Source organism: Parasteatoda tepidariorum, chromosome 11 (assembly GCF_982258835.1).
Source record: "Parasteatoda tepidariorum strain Cologne lab strain chromosome 11, Ptep-v5.0, whole genome shotgun sequence".
Lineage (NCBI taxonomy): Eukaryota > Metazoa > Arthropoda > Arachnida > Araneae > Theridiidae > Parasteatoda > Parasteatoda tepidariorum.
Genome location: NC_141765.1, coordinates 49,220,049 through 49,244,097, shown reverse-complemented (window position 1 = coordinate 49,244,097; position 24,049 = coordinate 49,220,049). Strand labels below are relative to the sequence as shown.

General features: G+C 27.2%; 1 protein-coding gene across 2 annotated transcripts in view; it reads right to left on the bottom strand.

The window, feature by feature from the left end:
• Nucleotides 1-24,049, bottom strand: part of LOC107451042 (carbonic anhydrase-related protein 10-like) — a 295,406-nt gene that overhangs the window by 101,099 nt on the left and 170,258 nt on the right. For both annotated transcript variants that reach the window (XM_071187499.2, XM_071187498.2), the window contains exons 4-5: nucleotides 23,417-23,553; nucleotides 3,188-3,382 (exon numbers count right to left, since the gene is read on the bottom strand). In XM_071187499.2, the coding sequence (XP_071043600.1) occupies nucleotides 3,188-3,382; nucleotides 23,417-23,553 (332 nt within the window). The remainder of the gene's footprint in view (nucleotides 1-3,187; nucleotides 3,383-23,416; nucleotides 23,554-24,049) is intronic.

The following is a 24,049-nucleotide window of genomic DNA, read 5'->3' as shown; positions in this document are numbered from 1 at the left end:
GTGTATTTTTTTTCCAGACAACTACTGATATCTAATGGAAGTGATAAAGAAAAGCATTGTTCTCAGCCATCATTAAAAGGCCGATGAATGAGGCTTGTATGTGTCTTCGACAACCTATTTTTCCCGGTAACCACATAAAAGAAAATGCCGAGCGGAATATAGAAAAAAGTAAGAAAAAAATAGGCATTAAAAATCGATATTCTGAGTTTGACACATCTTCAGCATATTCAACGCAATCTTGATAATAAAGCTCTATAAATATAAACTTGTCATTAAAAATATGCTATCTTTCACTAAAGATATTTGTATTGTTACTTGTTTTATAAAAACATGGAATATAAAAGAAAAGTTTTATTATTTAACCGTTATTTTCAAACATCTTTTTTATCACTTTCTGTTTATTTTCTTATGAAATAAAAGTTCTCCTTTTTTTACTTTTCAGAAATATTATTGTTACTCTTGAGATTGAACGTTTAACTAGCTCTTATTTTAAGTGCAGATAAAAATATATACTGAATAATAACTTTTGATTTACTTTCTGAATTTTAACGCACTAAGAGACATTTTCCCTTAGCGCTGACAGTAAGGATAATAGAGACAAATAAATATTTTCTGATGATTAAATATTTACTTTATATCCGATTTGAATTTTTGCTTTCAAAATATGATTATCTCCATAAATTTTTTTTCCCCAAAATTATCAGATTAATAGAAAACTTTTTCTCCGCTACATCTATTTTATTTCTTATGTTTTCGACCATGACACTAAAATGGTCATCAAACTGTTTAAGCTGATTAAAAAAACAAACATAAAAACTAATAGCAAGTCAATTTAACGATGGTTAAATGCGTATAATTCACAAGAAATGGGATGCAAATTTTATCTTGAGAATTCCTTTAGAAACTAATCGAGCAATTTCGTTTAAATATTTTATTTCGTCATTTAAAAATATATAATTTAGAATTATGTAAGAAAAAGTTTCATGCATTACTTTCAAACAACGAATAACCATCAAAATTTTTATTGGAAAAAAATTATTTTCTCTTTATGTGAATCGCGATTAAAATAATATTCTGAATAGATAATTATAACATAATATAAAATTCATTATATATATATATATATATCTTTATTCAGAAATATCGCATTTATAGCAATAGATGTGTCTTGATAACGACTATTGCGTTTACCATTCTTGTTTCTCTACAATTTAGTCTTTTTATTTTATTCATGTTTTTCATGTTAATTTGTATATATATATATATATATATATATATATATATATATATATATATATATATATATATATATATATATATATATATATATATATATATACAATGCATTAAAAATTTCAAAAAAAGCTAGAGAATGCTGCTGTTTCTCGTATCATGAATCACAATATTATTTTGAAAAAAGAAATACTTGAATCATAATATGAAATTCATTAAGAATATACAGAACACAAAAAATGCAAAAAATGAAAAAAACTCTTTTTATTACTATAAAAAAGCAGCGCAATTAGTTATCTTTCAAATGGTGAAGTAATTCAGCGAGATTAGACTTGGTACTGTTTTTCTCTTTTTACTGAACTTCGAATGACGCTAAAACGTTGAAAGCTCACTTCGCTGTGATCAGGTTTGAATTTTCCTTGCAATTTTGAAACTCGGCATTTAAAAAAAAAATAAAAAAATTCCTAAGTTTTAAATTAGTTAATTATAGTAACTTTCCTTTAGTTTATCCTCAGGAAAACATGTTTAGACTTTACCTTATACCCTTTTTTTTCAAAAATACTGCAATCAAAATATTATATATATATATATATATATATATATATATATATATACAGAGGGGGAGAGAGTATCAACAATTGTTAAAAGAATAAAGTATGGTCATTTATATTCATTACAATATGGTCATTCAAAATTTAACCATTCGAAATTTTTATAAATTTTGAATCCTCAATTTTTTTTAATTTTCTCATTTTTAAATTTTTAAAAATAAATAATTTATTATATTATTTTTATTGTATATATATGTTTCGTATGTATGATTTTTGTATATATGTTTTTGTGTGTATTGTATAGATTTGTTGTGTATGGGAGAGTGGGGTCAATTGTAAAATTTTTTACTTAACTATTTTTAACTAACAAAAAATTCAATATATCATTAGTATTAATTGACAGACGAGTAAAGTAGACTATCCTCTACTAGGAAAAAAATAAATACCTTTTTGAAAAATACCTAGGAAAAAATAAATACCTAAATTTTGAATGTTATTATATTAGTTATTAACAATTTTTGACAGTTGTGCACTTGTTACAATTGTCCCCACTTACGGGGTCAATTGTAACAGTTCATAAATTCAACTAAAACATAGTTGATTATACATATTATCATAGTTGTGATATATTTTTTTATTGATCAAAATAGTAGTTATATTTTAGGAGTAAAAATAATAATTAGCAGAGACCTAAAGGGTTAAACTTTTAACTTTAAGGGGTTAAAAATTTTAATTTATGCTGTGAAAGGTGACAAATAAAATAATGCACATGCAACAATATATAATTGATATAGGAAACTATTAGTTGTTCTTAAGGAGTTAAGTAATGGCTTGTAAACATAAGATTATGTATTTTCAGCTGTTACAATCGTCCCTTTACTAATTGTTACAATCGTCCCCAAGACGCCATTTCAACTTAATTTGCTATAAACAATGCTAGTTAAATAACAAAACTAATATTTTTTTTTTGCTAAATGCTACTTTGAAATTGTAACATTGCTTTAATTAAACTTTGAAATGTTAATTAAGGTGTCCACTTTCATATTCGGTTAATAATTTTTATTTGTTTAAGCAAAATTACTTTGTTACAATATAATATTCTAATACCAAAAAAAGTATTTACGTAGCGTAAAAACGTCTTTTGTGATGTAACTCTTTCAAAAGTACATAAAAATGGTTGCCAGCAGGGGTGTACATGTAAATTTATTAAATACACCTTGTGCGCCACCTAGGAACCAAATCTAGAACCTGACACTCGAAAGTTTTGCTCTGTTACCATCGTACCCTGTTACAATTGACCCCACTCTCCCCTATACATAAAAAAAGTTCAAAAACATTTATGCAATGTCAAACAATTTATAAGACTTTCTGGCTATGAGTGATATTAACTGTATATACATTACCTCGGCAGGAAATTGATGGCCAGCAATAAGATGCTCCGATCCTTTTTCATCTGATCTGGCAAAGTGAATATGAATCTCACTAAAGCGGTACTTATATGACAGAGGCCCTCCTGTAATATTAAGGATTTCTGCATGATTTGAGGCAGTTGTTCTAAATATAACACCATGCCCAGTGTTTGTAATTATTCCATTCACCTAAAAAACATGGAAAAACAGATACATTTACCAGCAGTATCATCAAAAGCAAAATTATGATTTTCAAATATTAAAAATATTAATAAATAAATAAATGTGTAGCAAACAGACTACAATCGAAATTTTATTTCAAAAATTTTGTCGTTTTGAAGTATGCTTAAATTTTAAAAGTCATAATTTATACAATGGTGTCATTCACAGAAAAAAAATCTGTTAAAATATAATAATTCTGTAACAGTCCTACTGAAAATCCCTTTTCTCTAAAATTAAAGGAATTTACTATTAAATTACATCGTAATTTGTGAAAAGAGAACTTTTATCTGTTAGCAAATTAACTCTGTAACTATTGATCCAGATTGTATCTGATAGGTACTGAATTTTTCAGTTTTGAGTATAAAAACTTTGGTATCACAGCGGCAATAAATAATTTGATACTTTCAAACAAATGCCGATGTACGGTGGACAAGGAGTTGACCTCATGTCATGAAGGTCCTAGGTTCAAATCCTACTCAGGATCATTTGAACATAACAAGGGAGGAAATAAAAAGTTGAAGTCGATTCTTACAAACGTGATGGTTTTTCAACATGACACAGAAAAACATGAAACATGAAATAATTGCACAGAAAAACATGAAATAATTAAAAAACTATTCAAAATATTTAAAAACTTTGGTTCTCTACGCAAACCAGAGGATGTGCAACTAGCTCCATGCGAAATTTCTCTGTCTTACCTTGATTCACGGAAAATATTTGGTGCTTACAAATATTTTTTGTAGTGTTTTTTTTACAGGAAATTTCTATCAATGCATATTTTTTGTCTTCCGTAGCATATGAACAATGTCTGGCAACTTTGCTGCCAGAAATTTTGCGTAACACAGAATAAATTTTTACAGTGTTTTCTTGGCATTTAAAGGTAAATGTGCCAAGTTTTGTATACTATAACATATTAAAGATAATCATAATTCTCAAGTCGCTAACATGCCTTTACATTAAGCAAGGTTTTTGAATTTGTGTAGTGAACTACAATTAGCGATCTACATATGCATGGTGCAGTCAGACTCGTTCATAACCGGAAAGTTGATTCGTCTTTTAAGTCAAGATGCTCATTAAGATTGATATTCTTCTTTTCTTTCATTTCTGTTAGAGCTTTGCAGTATACATACATAAAAGCAATGGGTATATGTTATTGAAACTCTACAGATTATCAAATAATTCAACATTGCGAAGGTATTTTAAAGTTTCTAAATTGCCTACGTTATTGAACTTTTAGAGACGCTTAAAATTGAAATTCTAAATCAAATTCATCTTGTCAGCAATCTTGATTTAAAAAACCCATTAAACCTTATTAGGAAAAATTTTAATCTTTTCATTGAAAAAAGACTGAAATTCAATTTTAAGTGCTATTGTAATATCTTCTAAAAATGTATATATATATATACGTTAATAGATAGCTAAAATATTACTTTTTTACCTAACAAAACACATAAACTTTTTAATCTTCATTTCTTAATAAAGGTACACAGAGAAAAAAATTTTGGTCAAAACCACCTGAATATGGTAAAATTAACCATGTTTCTGGTTCTATGGAGACTCCAAAAAGCTCCTTAATTTTTACTGTAGCAATTTGGTAATGATTTTAGTAAAATTAGCAATGAAATAAGGTTTTATAATGGGTTATTAAATTTGGTAAAATTGATAAAATTTGTTAATTTTATCATACCTTATAAGCATGATACTAGAACTATTTTTTACTTTTTATTGATGTATTTTTTACTAAATGTGTGATAATACGAACTATAATTTTAAAAATTAGAATTACCTGTAAACTCTTACCGCATGAGCGTAAAAGTTCTCTTGTGAATGACTTAAGTATAGTAGATTTCGGTTTCTATTAATAGAATTACGTTATTGTTTTTTTACCAGAAATATCATCATCTTACATCACTGAAATTTTACCACATTTTTTTTCTCTGTGTAATAACATGCAGTTTTCCAAGCCGCCTTTTAAGGAAGATAATTATAAACTCTTTTCACTATAACGTAACACAAAATAATATATTTCCTTAAATACCAAAAATGCATTATGTTTAAATATTAATTCTGTATGTCGTGATAAAACTATAAAGGGAAATGAAATAAGTATTGTTGTACTTAAGGAGAAAATGATACTAAAATTACTTTCTATTTGGAAATAGAAACTTAATCAAATAAATTCTTTAATAGATGTCATACATAAAAGGAATTATAATCGGCTTTTGTACTCAGCTCTCATTTAAGTGAATATAATAGATAATAAGAAAAAAAAACTTCCTTTCATACATGCGTAAACATGTTTAGCATGTCTTTGAAGTTCGACTAAAATTCTCTAACTGCGACTAAATTAGGACTAAATTAGAACGTATTACTTAAAAATAAGTTTTAAAATGCAGATTTTAAAAGCATAAAACAAACTCGTGAGCACTTAAATAAATAATACTAAGTACTTAAGATATATATTTGAGTGCAAAATCAGGGATAGAATTTTTCTACACCAATAAATTTTTTTCTTTGTAATCTATTCTTGGTAACATAATGCCGGTATTTCTCTGATATAGTAGGAAAGACAAAAGCAAATCCTTCGCCCTCAGTAATTAAGATCATTACATTAAAACATTTATTTTCTCTATTGAAAAATATAAATAAATTTCTTCAAGAAAGGAGTTGCTAATTATTGCGTCGCTGAAAAATGAGAGGAATACTCTTAAGTTATTGGCAGTAAAAGTTCTGCACTGAATAAATTATGAATCTGAAAAAAGCATGTTTATCGCCATTGTAATTAAGATCATACCTCTCTCAAATGGCTTTAGAGTTTAAAGAAAAAAGTTTTCCTTTATTTGGAATTTTATCAAGCGTTTTTGTTAATAGTTTTAACCAAAATTTTATGGTTCTTCAAAAATTCAATTCAACGCTAAGACCATTTATTAAAAATGGATCCATGTTAACTCTATCAAAGTTATTTTTATCAATCTTCTCTTAATTAATTTCTGTACAAATGTATGAAAAATAATTGTTTATTTTGCAGTGATAAAAATTGATTGATAAATAATTCTGTTTGTCTTTTTGAAATGCCTATATTAAAAACAACTCTGACAGGCTTTTTCAAATTAAAATTTATGAGATTAGATTAATAATTTTTTTAGCTACATTACTACTCATTATTTTCCTTCAACGATATTTTTCACTACAAAGGCACAAAGTTATTAAGTCTTTTAATGATATGCTCTTTAAAATATCATATTTTTCACATTAGTTTGCATGCAAAAAAATCTTTTTCACCAATAATAAAATAAGTAAAGTAATCACCGTTCGATCACCCTCATAATCGAATCATCTTATTTCGAATTAAGTGTTATTCCAATTGCATTGAGTCATCTCCCACAGATGATGTTAACAATATTTGTATCTCTGATGAACTTGCCAAAATGATTCACCTACTATTATGTATATTTCGCATAATAGGATTGAGAGTTCATTTTACCCTTTTTACGACGGTAGTTAGCTCAAAATAAATTTGCGCACTATTTTTTTTACAACTATTTAATACAGATGTGAATTAAAACAATATACAAACAGCATTTTCATTAATAGTAATTTGAGGTACTAATTTTTGTATGTTCGTGAAAAAAATTAAAACTGAAACAGAAGGAACTGAAATTAATTACCGCCTATGATCTATCAGAGTAGTACAATAACTTACAGAAATATTCTCATACTTTTAAAAATTTACAACAGAAATAAAAATAAACCTTGAAAATAAATACCTAAGTATATAACTTCTGAAAATCGTAATAACACTAAGACTCTACATGACATAAATATTTCACAATTCAATAGGAAAATACTGTTAATAGCAGTGACTTTTATCAAATACTTTATATAGATATAAAAATATGCACCTGATTTCCTGTGAAATTTAGGAAATGTTCGTTATTACAAAGTATAGTTTGAATTATAATAATACTATTCAGTAATGAATTAAAATTCGTACGTTTTTTGCAGAATTTTAACTTTAAATGCAACGATTTTATATTTTGTTCGTTAAATCAGAGTTAAAAAAGAAATATTAATGCATACAAATTGTTGATTGCTGTATTCAATTTTTTTTATATATTTACAATTAGTTATAATTGTATATTGCGAAGTCATTATTATTACCTTTTCTACTTAAGAGGTTTTTAATTAATACAGAAACTAAAACAAAATAATTTAAATTATAATTACCATTCTACTAAATTCCCCGGTTAATTTATAAATTGTTGATTGCAATTTATTTTAATAATAAAATAAAAACAACTAACCACATTTTTGGAAATCAGAAGCCGATAAATTTCTTTTCGTAAAACAAATTTTTATTAAATAGAACTTCAAAGATGAATATATTATTATATATCATTAATTTTTTGTAAATTAATACGAATCCTATGCTGTAATTTTCGAACTTATATTCATAGAGTTTTAATAAAAATAGTTTGAAAAAATATGTTTAAAAAATATTTCTCGTAACACAGTTCCAAAATTATTCAGTTGCTATAGAAATTCTTTAAGTAAACATTTAATTACATGTTTAAATTAACATATTTATGTCTTATATTCAACTTAGAGTGGAGCAAAATAATGCTTTTTTCCAACCTATATTTCTTACCGAAAAATATTTCCTACCTATATAAAATATTTTTGAAGGATGTTAAAATCAAATTCAATTTCCTAGCAAATTTCTTGCTTTCAAAATCTATATCAGCAAAAACATGAAAGCTATTAATAATAATTTGAAGAACACATTGAAAAGACATTCTTTAAAAACGTAGAAAAGAAGCAGAACTCTCTTGTAATCTTGAAGCACACCAAAAGAAGAAATTTGTATCTGTCATTTTGAAAAATTGCGCAAAAAGTATAAGAGTATCTTTTTTTCATTAACTTTCTCTACTACTTGTACTATTTTTTAGGAAGTAAAAAACCCTCAAAGTTATTGTTCACTGCATTATACTGAGAAAAAAAGCAGCAAACCGTATAATGAAATCTTTGTTTAAAAAATATCTCGAAGCCTGTTCGAGTTACTTATAAATCAATAAATAGTGATGCTCATTTTATTGAAGGATCCTAATTATTTATGGTATGATTCTTGGATCTTAAGAATGTAATTAAATCATTTACTTTAATTATGTTTATTATATTTCCGTATGTTCAGTTACAATAATAAATTAATTATGATTTTTTCGAATATAATTCACACCATTAAGTAGAACAAATATATTTATTTTGCACGAAAATAAAAATAATGACTTTAAGTTTTTTGTTAGGAAAAAAAATGGTATAGAAGGAGTTAATTAGGTTTTAGACATTTTGTTTGCAAATTATCCATGTTTCTTAGCTCGAAAAGCCAAATTCAGCTGAAATAATTAAGAGGTTTGAGATTTGTATGCACATAAAAAACGCACTTAAATGATACAAAAAAAAATTTTTTTTTACTTTTAAGATTCAATATTTTTTTTTATTTTACACAAATAAGGAAACACAAAACTGGAGTATAAAGTTTTAACTTTAAAATAACATCTTAGGTGCAATTTTAATATTCACAATCTTTACTTAATCTCATTATCTGAAAAATGCTTTTAAATGTTCAATTATATTTAAAAATGACCAAATAGTAAAATTAATATAAAATAATTATTTAATTTCAGAATGGTCTTTTTAATCTAACTTACTTTAAACCAGTGTCTTGCAAAAGGTAACGGTAAAAGGTAATGTTTAACTAGAATGTTTTTTAAACCTGTCTTTAAACTCATATCCAATTAATAATTCAAATATTTCAATAACAGTATATTGAAAAAATTAGGAAAAAATATTCATGATGAAGATTTCATAAGTATTTCTCATCGAGATTTTCAATTCAAAATAATAAAAAAATTTCAAAAATTAAGAATTACGTTTTTCTGATAACTATTTTCATCGTTTATAACAGTTCCTACTTAAAAGCCATACTTCAGCCCATTTTATTCATTTTCTGCATTTGCATTCCTTAAGAAAAAATTCATCATATTAAATATTTCATTCTACATGTTAAATAGTTTCAAAAAAAATTTAGTAGTCTCTTTTTTGTTAATATATTCGCAGCAGCTAAAGAGTTTTTTTTTTATATCAACCTGGGGGATCCACCCAGAAAAGTTGGATCCTTTGAAGTTTTCATAGATGAAAAAAAAATTGGTAAACGCTGCTTTAAATAATTGTTTTTTATTCGAAACAATTTCTACTGATATATAAAATTTTTAAAATTCTTATTTTTAAGCGTTTATTTCTCTGAAACTTTTCGACAGACTTTGTTTAAAGTTTGTTGTTTAAAAATTAAATTATTCCCATAGTATTTTTGTAAGTGAAGGAAAACAAAAATATATCTTTCTTAATGATACTTAGGATCATTACGTTTTTATAGACTTGTGAAAAAAGAAAAAAATCTGACATGTGCAAAATGAAATTTTAAATATATATGATATTTTAATTAAATGAATTAAACCTTTATGTAGTTCATTTACTGTTAAACTTTATTTCAATTTTCAGCAATTTTTAATTCTAATTTTTATCTTAAGTTTACTCCGACGTAAGGTTATGGTAAAGTTTCGTAATGTAAAGTAATTTTATTTCTGATTAAAAAAGAGAAATGCATAAAACATTACTCTACTGAATAAAAACAAAATAGGTGGTATTTAGACAATTCAATTGGTAATTTTTCCGTTCATATGGTAATGATTTACCGGAAATTTTGGTCTTAGAAAATGTTGTTTCTTATACCGCAGATTTGGTGAAAAATACGAAACTTAAAAGTATATTTAAAAGAATAAATGTTTTTTTTGCTATGCTCTAAATAATAATTACACAATTTCCGAGTCCTTGCACATTTACCAAATTTTAACACAGATTATAAAACAATATTTTTTTGTTAATTTTACCAGATTACTTCGGTAGAAATTATCGACTTTTTGGTGTTCCCATAGAGTCAGAAACAAGGCAAATTTTATAATTAGGTAGTTCTGACCCTACTTTTTTTCAGCGCAGCAATTGTATTCACCACACTTTTTTTCTTTAATTTTATTATTATTAATAGTTAAGCTTTACCAATGTATCAGGATGATAAATTTCACAATATTTTCCAAATTTTATAGCAAATTATTAAACTATATTTTACTGATAATTTCAACAAAACCATTACCAAAGAGCTTTGGTAAAAATTACAGCTTATACCACTCTTTACAGAGCTTTTTGGCGTTCCCATAGAGCTCAAAACGCAGTAATTGTTTTCTCCATAATCCAGCGATTTTTTCCTAATTTTTTTCAGTGTGTATTTAGTAATTCATATTTCTTGTTGTAAACCATTAAAATGGGAATTTCTCGAAAAACATCACCAAGGATAAAGTTTCTAATTAGGCTAACGCTGATGTAGAGCCCGCATACAATGGAACTAAATAATCTCGCTTATACCACTCTTTAGTTACATACCTACCAAACCTCTGAGCATGGAGCCATTTATGATCACGTGTATGTATAATAATGCAAAATTGCAGAGCCTTATGCTAGCTGTTCGAGGGCCTTGAAGGTAAATAAAACTAGTTGGCATGATTTTATTTGTTTAACTTGCTGACATGAGATTATTTTGCCATCATTGAAATTGCTATCCTCGTACAGATTTTGTTTTATGAAACCTATTTGTACAAAATGCTTGATTTTCCAATTCGATAGAGATTTGAAGTTTTAATAAATTAGTTTATAAAATTGCTTAATTACATTGTATAGTCATTTTCCAAATACAAAATGAAATTGAATCGATTATTAAGGTTGAAAGCTTATTGTTGTTTTTTTTATCTATCTTTTAGCCTTATACATTGTTATTAAAATTTATTTTTTTACATGTATTATGTTTCTATTCTTACCAGAAACCTGCCACATTTAGGACCCTGTCACAAAATGTTATCTAAGGTACGATCTCTAATCATAAATTACTCGTCTTTTTCATTACAAATATATTGCCACAAATTTATTTTACTAATATGAACATATTTTTCTAAGTCAGTTGATAAACATTATTGATACCTCTCTAGAAATGAGTAAATAAAGACCGACCTTTTTGTGCTCACATAACTCAAATTAATGATGTCACAAGAGTTTCGACAATATGAAGTATGAGGATAATGAGTCCTATGTGTTATCAGAAGACATTTTCTTTCCATGTTTCCAACAATTTCCTATTTTATAGATACTAGTATATCTACAGGATACATTTAGAGTTTTTCCTTTTCTTTTATATGAGGGTGCGTTTAGTATATTTCAGGAATACACCGTAAGGATTTGTGATATTTTTTGCATCATGTAGGATCTAATCATTCAAAAAAAAATGCATAAGGCTGTATACTGATTCATATTTATTTTGAGAATACGGAACCTATTTGTACTAACAAAATTGTTACATTGTACAGTGTGCTGATGATGCTCTTACTCTTGTTAAACTAATTGAAAAAATATATCACGTAATTTATTGAGATAAAAGTAGATTTAATTTTGCGAAAAAGATTCCAATTGGGTTTGCTACACTGTTATAAATAACTGCAAATTCAATGGGTAAAAAAAAACAGATATTTTATCGACAAAAACTTTTTAAAGAAAAATACAGAGTTTTCCTGTTTTATCAGTAAACAGTAGCATTCACAAACTACCACATGCAGCACAAAAATACCCTTTCTTTCACAGACTTTCTCCGTATATTTAAAGGCTTAAAGCTCTTTATCACTAGAAAGATTTTTTCTGTTTTTTACCATAATCATCAACTGATTAAAATTGTCAATTTAAATTCTAGTTTTTGCCAAGCAGTATTGCTTTGCTTATCACAAGATAACTATATCATTTTTTAAAATCGTCTTGCAATTATTTTCTGTACTTGCTCATTCTTTTTAGAAATAATGTTATGGTTTTTAATATCGTATAAGTAAAATTGCGAATTGATACTCTACCCAATTATTTTCTGTTTTTAGACATAAAGTTAGGCGTAAAGTAAATTTCCAGTAAGTTAAACTGACGGATAATTTTATAAGGGTGGGCCAATATTTTTTTAACGTTCTTACACCTAATTTTAATAATTAAGACTTTAAGATCAAGACAGATTAAGAATTTTCTTCATAACCTATCAGTGAGAGCAACAGTGGCTCTATGGATAGAGCCCTTGCCTCCCAATGAGGTGACCCAGGTCTGAATCCCAGTGGTTGGTTGATTTGAATTTCATTCCCGGCTCACACAGACCAAAGTGTTGACGTAAAATATCCTTAGTGGAAGACGGATCATGGGATGGAATTCCCTTGCCGTCCGGATAACCGTAAGAGAATTTCGGAGTTTTCCTCTCCATGCATCACATATGTGGGCTAGTTCTATCAAAAAATATTCCACAAAGGCAGGTTTGCCCCAAAGCTTGGTGCAGAAGTTCTCTTGTCGTCGGGATTGAGTTCAAAATTACAAGGCTAAGAAGTTGAACATTATTAGTCGTAAACTCAGAATTGGGTCGGGGGCTCAAAGCCATTTGCAATATTACCTATTAGTAGAGCTGCAGTGGCTCAGAGTATAAAGAGCTTGCCTCGCAATATGTTGATCTGGTTTGAATCCTGACTTTGATGGCTCATTCTCAGATCGTTCAGCTCACAATGACACAGTCATTTTTTAGAGGCTTTTCTTTTTCTTTTCTTTTGACAATAATAGAGTTTGTTTGCTAAAATGACTGTATTTATCTGCTTTAAAAACAGTAGTTTTCTGCGAGTTAAACGGTTTTATACTGGCACTTTTTCCGTGAATTTAATTTTTTACAGTATACCAATATACCGGCACTATTCATTTTTCGTTTGCGTATTATTCATTTCGCGATGTTTCAGATTAATATTTGAGATTGTGATAGTGTGTTTTTTGAAACATATTTTTAAAACTAATAAGATAATATTAAACAATGTGAGATTATTTAAATGCTTGTTTTCCTAAGTTGATTTTAAATGTTGAATTTATATAGTTTATTTAGAAACATAAATGCATGTTTAATTATAAACTACAGTCAGCTTCTTATTGACCTTAAAATACATGCACATCCATAATTGCATTGAGATAACAAATTTGTTTGACACACTTTTCTTAAAAAAAGATAATATTATTTAAAACTGCGTGATTTTTTAACTCATGATTTACTAAAAGGATCAGATACTCAATCCACAGAAATTAAAATTTCGCAATGATTTTAATATATATTTTTAAAAATGATATTTGTATTATAATTAGCAAATTAATTGATTCGTATATAAACAGGAAAATTAATAAGCTAAAAAATTTCTTGAAAAAAACTTAACTTAATCTTTGTTCCAATTTTTTTCACTTTCTAAATGCTTTATCATGCTTATAGTATTGTATATTACTGTAATATATTTAACATAAATTGATTAGTTATTTATGGATTTTAACTCACGAGAATGTATCTATTTTATCTCTTTTAAAAATTGTTCAATATTTTCTGGCCTAAATTGTCGAACTGTATTACTGAAAAAAGGTTTAATTTTTTATAAAGTTATGTAAAATTCATTCTCATTTGCATTGTAATATTTAATTTCATGTTAAAAATGGAAATAATGTTAATATAAAAGTATTGATCACTAATCAATAAATCACATTCAATGTTTCAAAAATATTTTTATCCTCCCAAAACAAATAATAATTCAGATATTAAAAATAAATAATTTTATATGTCTGTTTCCAGGATGTTGAGTTAGAAATGTTTAATTTTTGTTTTCAATCATAACCTCGTTTAAAATACTTTAAGCAAAGTAGCTAGACTTGACATACATTTGATCACAGTTCTTGCAACGAAATTTTTTGAGTCTTTATTTCTATTAAATTACTTAGTTTGCGAATAAGGAGAAAAAATACTGTGATCTTTACATCTTATTACAAGTAATGTTTTAAAACATTCTTAAAACATTTATACAATTTAAGGACTCAACAGAAATATTTCTAATGTCTTTAGAAATGATTTGATTTACATTGACTTTGACAAATCTTTTATACACTCACAGTAATAAAACACTTTTACTTTTGACGATTCATCAATCCTTGTGCTGTATTTCGTTAATTTTGAGAATCATTTTGTCATGAAATCACGTGATTTGTATGGCACAAATCAGGTGATTTATTAACCCGAAAGCTCAAATGTATGACGAAAATGTTTCCTCAACCCAGAACCGCATCACAGTACATTGGGGAAGATTGTTAACTAGAATGAAGACTAAAAGATCCTATCATTGTGCATGTTGGTCAAGCACTTGATCTCGTACCAGGAAGTTCCTCGGTTAAAAGTGCAAAAAAAGGAAGGTGTCCACGATAAAGGGAATATTAGAATAGTTAGATACCTTAGACACTAAGGGGATATTTTTTAGAGAAAAAAAAATTGAATGAAAAATTTTTTTTATTTCGACGAAATTAATTTCCTTGCAGAAGAAATGATAGTTATTTCCTCACTTTGACAAAATTTTTTTTCGGAGCATATACCAAGAGACATTTTCTTCTGAAAATAAGAGAGCTTCGTGAAATTTGATCATCTGGTTTTTGCATTGTTGATTGCTTACGTTTCTGAAATAAGTGATGAGACGAATGAATTATAAACAACAACTTAAATGTTCTCAAGTTAAACACTAAAAAATAAAGAAGAAAATCCATATTCCCCTAATAAAGTCTCATTTCCATCATTATTTTTAGAATTAAAAATCTTATTCCAGCCTTATTTTAATGAAAATTAAATAAACAAAATTTTTTCTTATAAAAATACATTGCTCGCTAGGTAGTGTAGATTCCTAACATAGCTAAGAAAATAAATAACTTAGGTTATAAATAAGTCATTATATGTATCTTAATGTTAAAAATATTAAAAATACTACTGCACAATTTAAAACTTTTGTAACGCTAGATTAGCGAAAAAGAAAACAATTCTTTAAAGAACTGTAAAAAAGAAAGTAGGAATTTTAATTAGAAGAAATGTGAGCAAATATTATTTACTTTACCATTTTAAAAATAAGTGTGTTTTCTTCTTCAAAAATTCTAAAGCATTTTTAATTAATATTGTTATTTAGAATGTACGCTTTCAGGGAATCATATTTACTTCTTGTAATTTTTTTATAACAATTAGCTTTGTTTACTTCAAGATAGTTAGCCTCATTTGTTTTATCTTAAATTCAGATATAATGAAATTTTGTGAAGTATAAGAAATATGCTTATAATGAAAAGTTGGAAAACGTTTTTAAATGCTTGAATTTAAAAATGTGTTCTGTATTTAATTAAACATTTTATTAAATTCTAAAAAGAGAAATAGTTTAGATTATTTAGCATAATTGCTTCGTATTCTTCGTATCTTCGTATTCTTCGTATTCATTAATAAGTCTTTGATATTAAAATAGTGGGTATACATTTTATATTTTGGATTTAATTGCTTAGAATGTTATACGTAACATAATTTGTTATATGAGAAAGTTTTCAGATTATCTTATGTCTTTCTCTCAGGACTTTAAATTAGAACTTCATATTAAGGCAGCGGCATGCTTAACTGTGTATGCAAAATATATATGAAATGTATAAAATCTTATTTTATTATTATTATTTAAGAAATATGAATATATATTTCTACCGACTACTTAAAAAACAAAAGAAACAGTTAAATGTTTCTTCTAAAAAATATATTATTAAATGAATGATGAAACAGTTTTTAAATTGTAAATTTCAACCTTCAATAACAATTGTCTTTCATCATAAAATTAAATTGTTATTTAAAATTTGAAGTATAAAAATATTCTCAAAATCTTGAAAATTCAGAAATTTTTCTGGTAAAATCATTTATTAATTTATTCTCAATTTTGTTGTTTTTTTAGTGTTTTCCACGAAAAAGATTTTTGATTAGGCATAAGTTAAAGGATTTTTGTTCTACCGAGTGAAATATCAAATATTGAGAATTTTTCAAGTAAATGAATGCAAACATCAAACGTTTTCGCAAATGAAATAATAGAATTGTATTGAATTGAATGTTCGGTAAAACCACATAAAGCTACAACGCGTATTCAAGATACCAAAACTAGACGGTATAAGCATTGGATGAGTGATTATTTGATGTTGATTTAATTACTGCTGATATGTTTTAACTTGTTCAGATACTTCAGAATTATTTTCAACTCGCAAAATGTTAGCCTGGATAGTGTTTCAATGGTTAGGTGACCCAGTTTATCCATAGCAACTGAGGCTTGGTCACTTCAGACAACTAGCAATCAAAAAAACTTTTTAACAAAGTAAACATTCACTATCAATATGCTTAAATAACACGAATATTATGTAATCAGTTAAAATTAAGGTAATATTAAATGCAAACGTTTATCCATAATTTGCTTATAACGAAAAATTAGAAGAAAAGTACATAATTCCTACATTTTTATGAAGGATATTCGTTTGAATGTGAATTAAATCTTTACCAAAATGACTGTTTTCACACTTTATAAAGTATTCTAAGCAGTCACAGAGAACGTCTGCCTTCAAACTCTGCAAATTAATGGAGATAACTCAAAGAAGGACCGACATAACGATAGCAAACTTCCTTAAAATTTAGCAGTGTGCTTTTAGGGCGAAACATGTATTATTTATTGTCCAGAACTAGTATCGCTCCTCTAGTTTTCTTTTTTTCAAATTATATAAAATATAGTAGCGAGCCTATTAGTTGAATCCAGCAAACAGCAAAAAACCAACAGTTGTTTTGGAATATTAGTATTTGTTTATCTTAATATTGAACGTACCTTTTATTTCTTTGATTTCAAAACTAGTTTAACTTATTTTGGCATATACTCTATCAGAGTTTTACAATTTTTGACAATTTCTCCACATCACCCTGCTTGTATTAATTAGAAAATGAGGTTACTTTTTATTTTTATTCAGTTATTTGCTTGAAAACACCCATATATCCTCTATGGAATAAAAATTCAATTATTTTCTTGGACACTCTAAAAAAAGTGGCTAAATTAGCCACTAAAGCAAAATGGTAAAAACAGCCCTTTTATTTTTGAGAAATGTTTTCTTTGTTTGTTGATTGTGTATAACAAAGGAAACTTCTTGTTCAACTCTGACCTCATCATTCTTTTTGTTTATATTTTCTTCTATTACTAACTCTTCATAATTTTTTTTAACAGAAAAATTGCCCTAATCTATCTTTCTAGTCAATCTAAAATTACATCATTATCAATTTTTTTCTTTAATTAGGAAAATCTAAAAGCTTATAAATGCCGTTGCATATGTATTTAAATTATTACAATAAAAAAATGTTTTCTTGCAAAAGAAACTGTGCATATAAACGAAAGTACATAAAGCAATTCCTTATATGAGCCCAACTAAAAAACTAATAAAAATTTAATTCTCTCTGATGTTATTTTGAGTGAAACAATTTTCATGGATGGGTTTAAATTTTTATTACCTAAAGCGCGTGATAAGATGAAGTTGAATCCGAAAAGCGGCGTCAACAACGAACCAAACCTTAACATTAAGTGAATTTTTAACATCATGGTAAATATTTCACTTCAATTCGTGAAAAAAAAAATTGCGCATTTATGTTGAAATTGAAAGAAGCGAGACCCAACTATTCAAATTTAAGAGTACACATGGGAGCTCATTCTTGTGTATTGTATTCGGAAATTTCAATTCTGGGTGATGAAACGCGAATCCTTGGCGATGGTAGGTGGGAAGATGAAAAAAGAATAGATGGATGATTTGCTCCATCTATCAGACAGCTCTTTCTTCTACCATCCTCTTTTACCATGATAAATCCGTTATAACGTGAACAAGTATAGGGCATTTGTGACGCAAATATCCCTTCAACAAATTGTTGACGTATCAATTTTTGGCTTACGGTTACATATGGGATTAAATCTAGTCGCATGAAGATGGCGAAACGGTTATATCGATTGGAAAATAAAATAAGGGATATGGGGGCAAGTCGCAAATTCCGTTTCCCGTCAAAGATTGCATTTGCTTCTCACCACCGATAGGAAGTAACTTGCGCTCGATAAAATTTTCGATCATTTCTATGCGCAATTTTCTGGCGCTCACGTCGAAATTCAAAACCTGACCGGCCTTTTCTTGTCCCCCTCCCTCAAAAAATCTCAATCTACAAAATTTCCGCTTGAAAGCACTTTTGCAACACATAAAACTAGTATATCTTTCCCGAGGAGGAAGAGATAAAAATTGTAGCCAGGCTCCGCGAAACCTCTTTCTCGTAATATAACCAATCTAAAAGTTAAATCAACCGCTTCAAGGGTTACTCTAAGAAATATTTTTTTTTAAGTATAAGTACATCATATACACATCATATTTCATAGTATGTAAATGAACAGTCAAAGTTTCTTAAAACTGAGAAACAAAACGATTACATTTGAGCAAGAATATGTTTGTAAATTATTGCATATTTTCTTTAATTTTCAAGTAAACATTATCAAATGCATTGAGAATGTAAATATGAGTTTCACATTCGATACTACACTTTTAGAAAAGCATATTGGTTTCTGTTTTCTTAGATTTTTATCAGAATTTCAAGTTTCAGAAATTAATGAATTAATAACTCAAATTTGAGATTAATAAAAACATCAATACTCGTAATTTGGAATAAATCCAAAAGAAAATATTAATTTCTAAATGTATATTAGTTTTCTTGGTTTTTTAAAGGCATATTTTTTTGCGAAATTGCATTTCTCATTTTCAAGTGGATGTATCCTATTTTAAATATTTATTTATAGATGCCAGAATTTTTCCTCTCTATAAATAGTAATCCCTCTATATTCCAACATAAATATTTTTATGCTGAGGGAATAGCATCATGTCAGGGAGCAATGTGAGGGAATAGCATTTCATATAAAGTCCCTTATTTCATTCCGCCCCGTGATTTTCAGGTATACTTTAGAGTTTTAATATTTAACACCCACATTTTTTTTATCGAAGCATGAACTTTCATATACCTATCTCTACATTTTCAGAGATTCATTCCCTCTACGTCTGAAACGTACATTCGTGATATAATATGCAGTGTGGCTGCAAAACACTGTTAATATATATCGATTCATTTTATTGAACAGATATTAAATAGAGAATGATAAATACACAAATATGACGAACACTTTAAATTAGGCTTACCATGAAAATTTTTATTTGAATCGGCCCCCATCTTTATCGATTACTTAAGATTAACACTTACTACAATTTCCGATGACAGCACGAATCATTTTAAGAGATAATCTGTCCCATTCAAGCAATAAAGAAACCCTGAGAGAGCTCGAACTTCTCTACTGCTTAGCATTAACTTTAGACTCTAAAATACCTCAAACACAATAATCTAAATGATTTAGATCCTGTAAAAAAGGTGGCCTATCTTTTTGCTTGAGCAATTGTCTTTTTGAAATTGATATGGAACCAAGCCTATGTTGCTTCCTCTCCTCAGTGCTATGGTGCAAAATGTTGTTGAAGTATCCAATTATTTTTGGGATACAATCTGTCAGCATGAGGCAATAAATGAGAAGCTAATACTTTATTCTTGCAATATTATTGCATAACTTAAATACTACAAAAGGCAGAAGGTACCAGAAAATATAAACTAAAGCAATCAATTGTAATGATTAGAAATTAAACAAGAGGCCTACTTTTTCTCTGTAACAGATTGCAGAATCCATATATGTTTGCTCATTAACAAAATTTATTTAACATAGAAAACACAACAAGATTTAAGCTTGCAAAAATGCTTGAAAGCGTATAAGATGAGTGGCGTTTCTTTTATTGGCGAATTAACTTGGGGAATTCGTGAGCGGAAAAATAATGCTGTTTGGAACTTTGAAAAGTTTTAACTTATTTAGAGCCATGTTTTACCAACTGTAGTGTCTCATTTTGAAGACTTGTTAATTTATAAAAAATAAAGAATTCCCATTTCTCCCATCTCCATTTGGTTGCGATGAGACCATGACGAAAAAAGCTCTATAAATTTGAACCCAAAGGCATTACGAGGCCAATGCGTGCCGGCCACCTTTACTTCCTAGGCAAGTTGACACCTTTCAATCTGAAACTAAATTTACTTTAAACTGCTACTTAGGATGGAGCAACAATCCTAAATATTCACAAATTTACAATTTGGTGCTTTTAACTATTGTTTCATTGGACTATAAGATTTCTTTTTATTCATACCAAGTTGCTAAAATTCCTTAATTTATTACAGTGTATTGTTAATTATTAGTTAGATATATATGTGTTAGTACCAAATATGTATTAAAAAAGCACGAAACAAAATATTTTCTTGATTTAGGTAAACGAATTGCAGCGACGAAAACTTTTAAACGAATTAACGTACTAAACGATTCATTTGCGCCTTCTTAAGACAAATTAAATCGTGCCGCCAAATGCAGTTTCGTAGGAAAAAAATTCATTTAAGCCACCATTGTTGATTGTTATATAAGTTCGCCTGGTAATTATTTTCTGATTTGCATGTTAAAGTGACTTTCAATTTGCAAATCTTAACTTCAAACTTAGTAAATCTCTAGACACTCCTTATTCGAGTTCTCATTAATGCACTTTCTGCGTTAAGCCAACTTTGTAGCATCTGATTCATTAGAAATTCTCTTTAATTTCACTTATGTTCCCCTGCCTTAGAAGATTACTTTAGACTTCCAGAACCATGAACAAGGTTGACAGGTTAAGTAAACTGAACTCTAAAGGTTATAGGTACTTTGAGAAGAAGAAGAGAGAGAAAAAGCACTACAATTAGTACTGAAAATAATGCTTTCATTCTTTCTTTTTTAACAAAAAATATTTTTTTAAAAATATATACGTATAAAAGTTTATAAAACTTGAACTATATGAATAGTTATTATCAGTATTTATCTTTTTCTTAAACTTTTTCTTTAACTTTTTTTAATTGTTTTATTCTCAAGAAGGCTAATGACAATAATGCATGTTTTCAAAACAAATACTACAACAAGCGATACAGCAAACTTCTCTACACTGAGAAAAAAATTATGGTCAAAACTACTCGAATATCGTAAAAGTTATCGTGTTTCAGGCTCTATGGGAACACCAAAATCTTCTTAAATTTTATCGAAGCAATTTTGTAATGATTTTGTCGCAATAAATATGGTTTTATAATGTGTGATTAAATTTGGTAAAATTGATAATATTGCTTTGGTAGTAATTTTGCTTAAATTAACAATGAAATATAGTTTTATAAATGCAATATATATATATATATATATATATATATATATATATATATATATATATATATATATATATATATATATATATATATGATGTTATGTTTTATATGTGTGATATATTTGGTAAATCTGGAATTTGTTTTGTTGAACACCGCACTATCTTTGAACATGGCATAAAAACCATTTGTTTGGTTAAACTTAGCTTCCAGTTTAGTATTTTTTACAAAATGTGTGGTATCAAGTAAATTAAGTAATATTGAGTAGTAACTGCAATTCTGAAAACCAAATTTTCTGGTTTTACCATATCAACAGAAACACTATCAAATTGAGGGTTTAAATGTCGTATATTTTATTAAGCAGAATTATTTTTTTTTTTACCATAGATGTTAAACGATGCAGCACGGTAATTTTACAGGAATTTTTTCCTCCGCTTAATATGAGTATTTGAATTTTGGAGTAAATTCAAGTCACTACCTCAAAGACCCATAATTATTTTAAAACAGTTTTAAATTTTCATATTTTTAATATTTAGATTTCGAAAAAAATGGTTCTCCAAATTTTCTTCATCATTTTTAATAAATGAGAAAAAATTATCGTGACAGTGATTTTTTTTTCTTCTGAGGGGTATCTAAAAATATTTAAAAATGTTAAAAATAACGTAAACATTAAAAAAAATTTAGAATGTATTCAAAAAGTTTCTTAGCATATATGTTAAAAATTAGAAAACAATTAGTAGGTTTAAATGAAAGCTGTAAAAATCACATTAGTCAGAATGTTTAAGGAAAAATAATAGTATTTCTCAAACAATTAATGGGTTGAATTAATTTTTATACAAAACACATTAAACACTGCAGAAAATATTATTTGGAGATATTGAAAGCCATATAGGTCAATGTGTTATAGGCTTTTCTTAATAGCACGGTTTTTTTCTTTCACGCAAAATCATTTTGTATTTTATTTAGCCGCGCTCTAATTAAAATGTGTGATTGTGCCATGCGCCAATTTTTAAACAAGTAAAAATCACTGGAATACTCAAGTCGGTAGATTTACGCATGGAGAAAAAATTAGAGTTATTTTTCAGCATATAATATGTGAAATAATGTGTGATTTTATGGACTTCATAATGTTCTGAAATATATTTATACAAAAGTTCCAACATTTCCCAACTGAATTAGACTTCTTTTATATATTCTTTTACTCAAGACTCTCAAAATTTAAGAAAAAAAATAAGAAAAAAATAAAAATCTGACAAATCATTGATTATATAAAACTAGAGCAAAGTGAGACATATGTCATTTAATGCAAACTGAATGATATGAGTAGACATAAATTTCTAAAGTCTGTTCTTATCTTCCAGTTTCAAATAGAAAATTAACCAATTTCAGTTGTTTTTAATTCATTTTTATCCTTAATTAGGTCTGATAATTATTCCTTACATTTTGTTATATTTTTCTAATTTGTTTCATTAGATTTTTATTTACTTTTGTTTATTTACTAGTTCATTACAAGAATTAATTTTATAATCAGTGATTATATTGATCCGCTTGTTCATTATTATGCCATAAATATTAATATTACTCTTAACTGTTGAATTAGTGTAAGCCAATTTCTATATAACTCACAATTTTAGAGGCTATTGTTAAAAATAGTTGTATTTTACCTTAAAATAAATATTGATGAGGCACATAAAGTAAATAAGATAAACAAAATTTATCCTTACCCTGATTTTGTCAACATGTAAAGGCCTTAAACTAGGATCATACAATAGACCTGCTGGATCAATGTCAACGGGTGATTGTCGCCTTCCTTTACTGCATAAACTCCATTCTAAATTCAGCAGTCCCCAGAAATCAGGACCTAATATAATAAAGAAATTTTTCTTTAAATTCCAAGCAGATTTAAAATTTAAACAAAAACATTATTCAAACTGACAAATAAAAATTCATCCCTTTTTTAAATTTGTTTTCTGTTTATAATACTAGTTTCTGTTTTCTTATCCTATAGGATACAGATGCTATAAGCCTAAAATTTCAGAAAGATTTGTTGGGAGAACATTAGTTTAATTCCACAAATCAATAAACAAATTACTCACATTTTACTTATTCATGCATAATCCAGCATACAAAGTAGTAAAACAATTTTATTCGGGCAAATGAATTTGATTTGTAAAACTATGAATGCGTATTACAGAAGATTAAGTATTACCAATAGAGTTATGCACATTTTAAGAAGTGACAATTATTGTAACTAAGTAACTTTATCATATAATAATTATTGTAACTAAATAACTTTATCATATAATATAGCTATCTTAAATATTAAAGCAAACAATTAATAAAACAATGAGTTACGA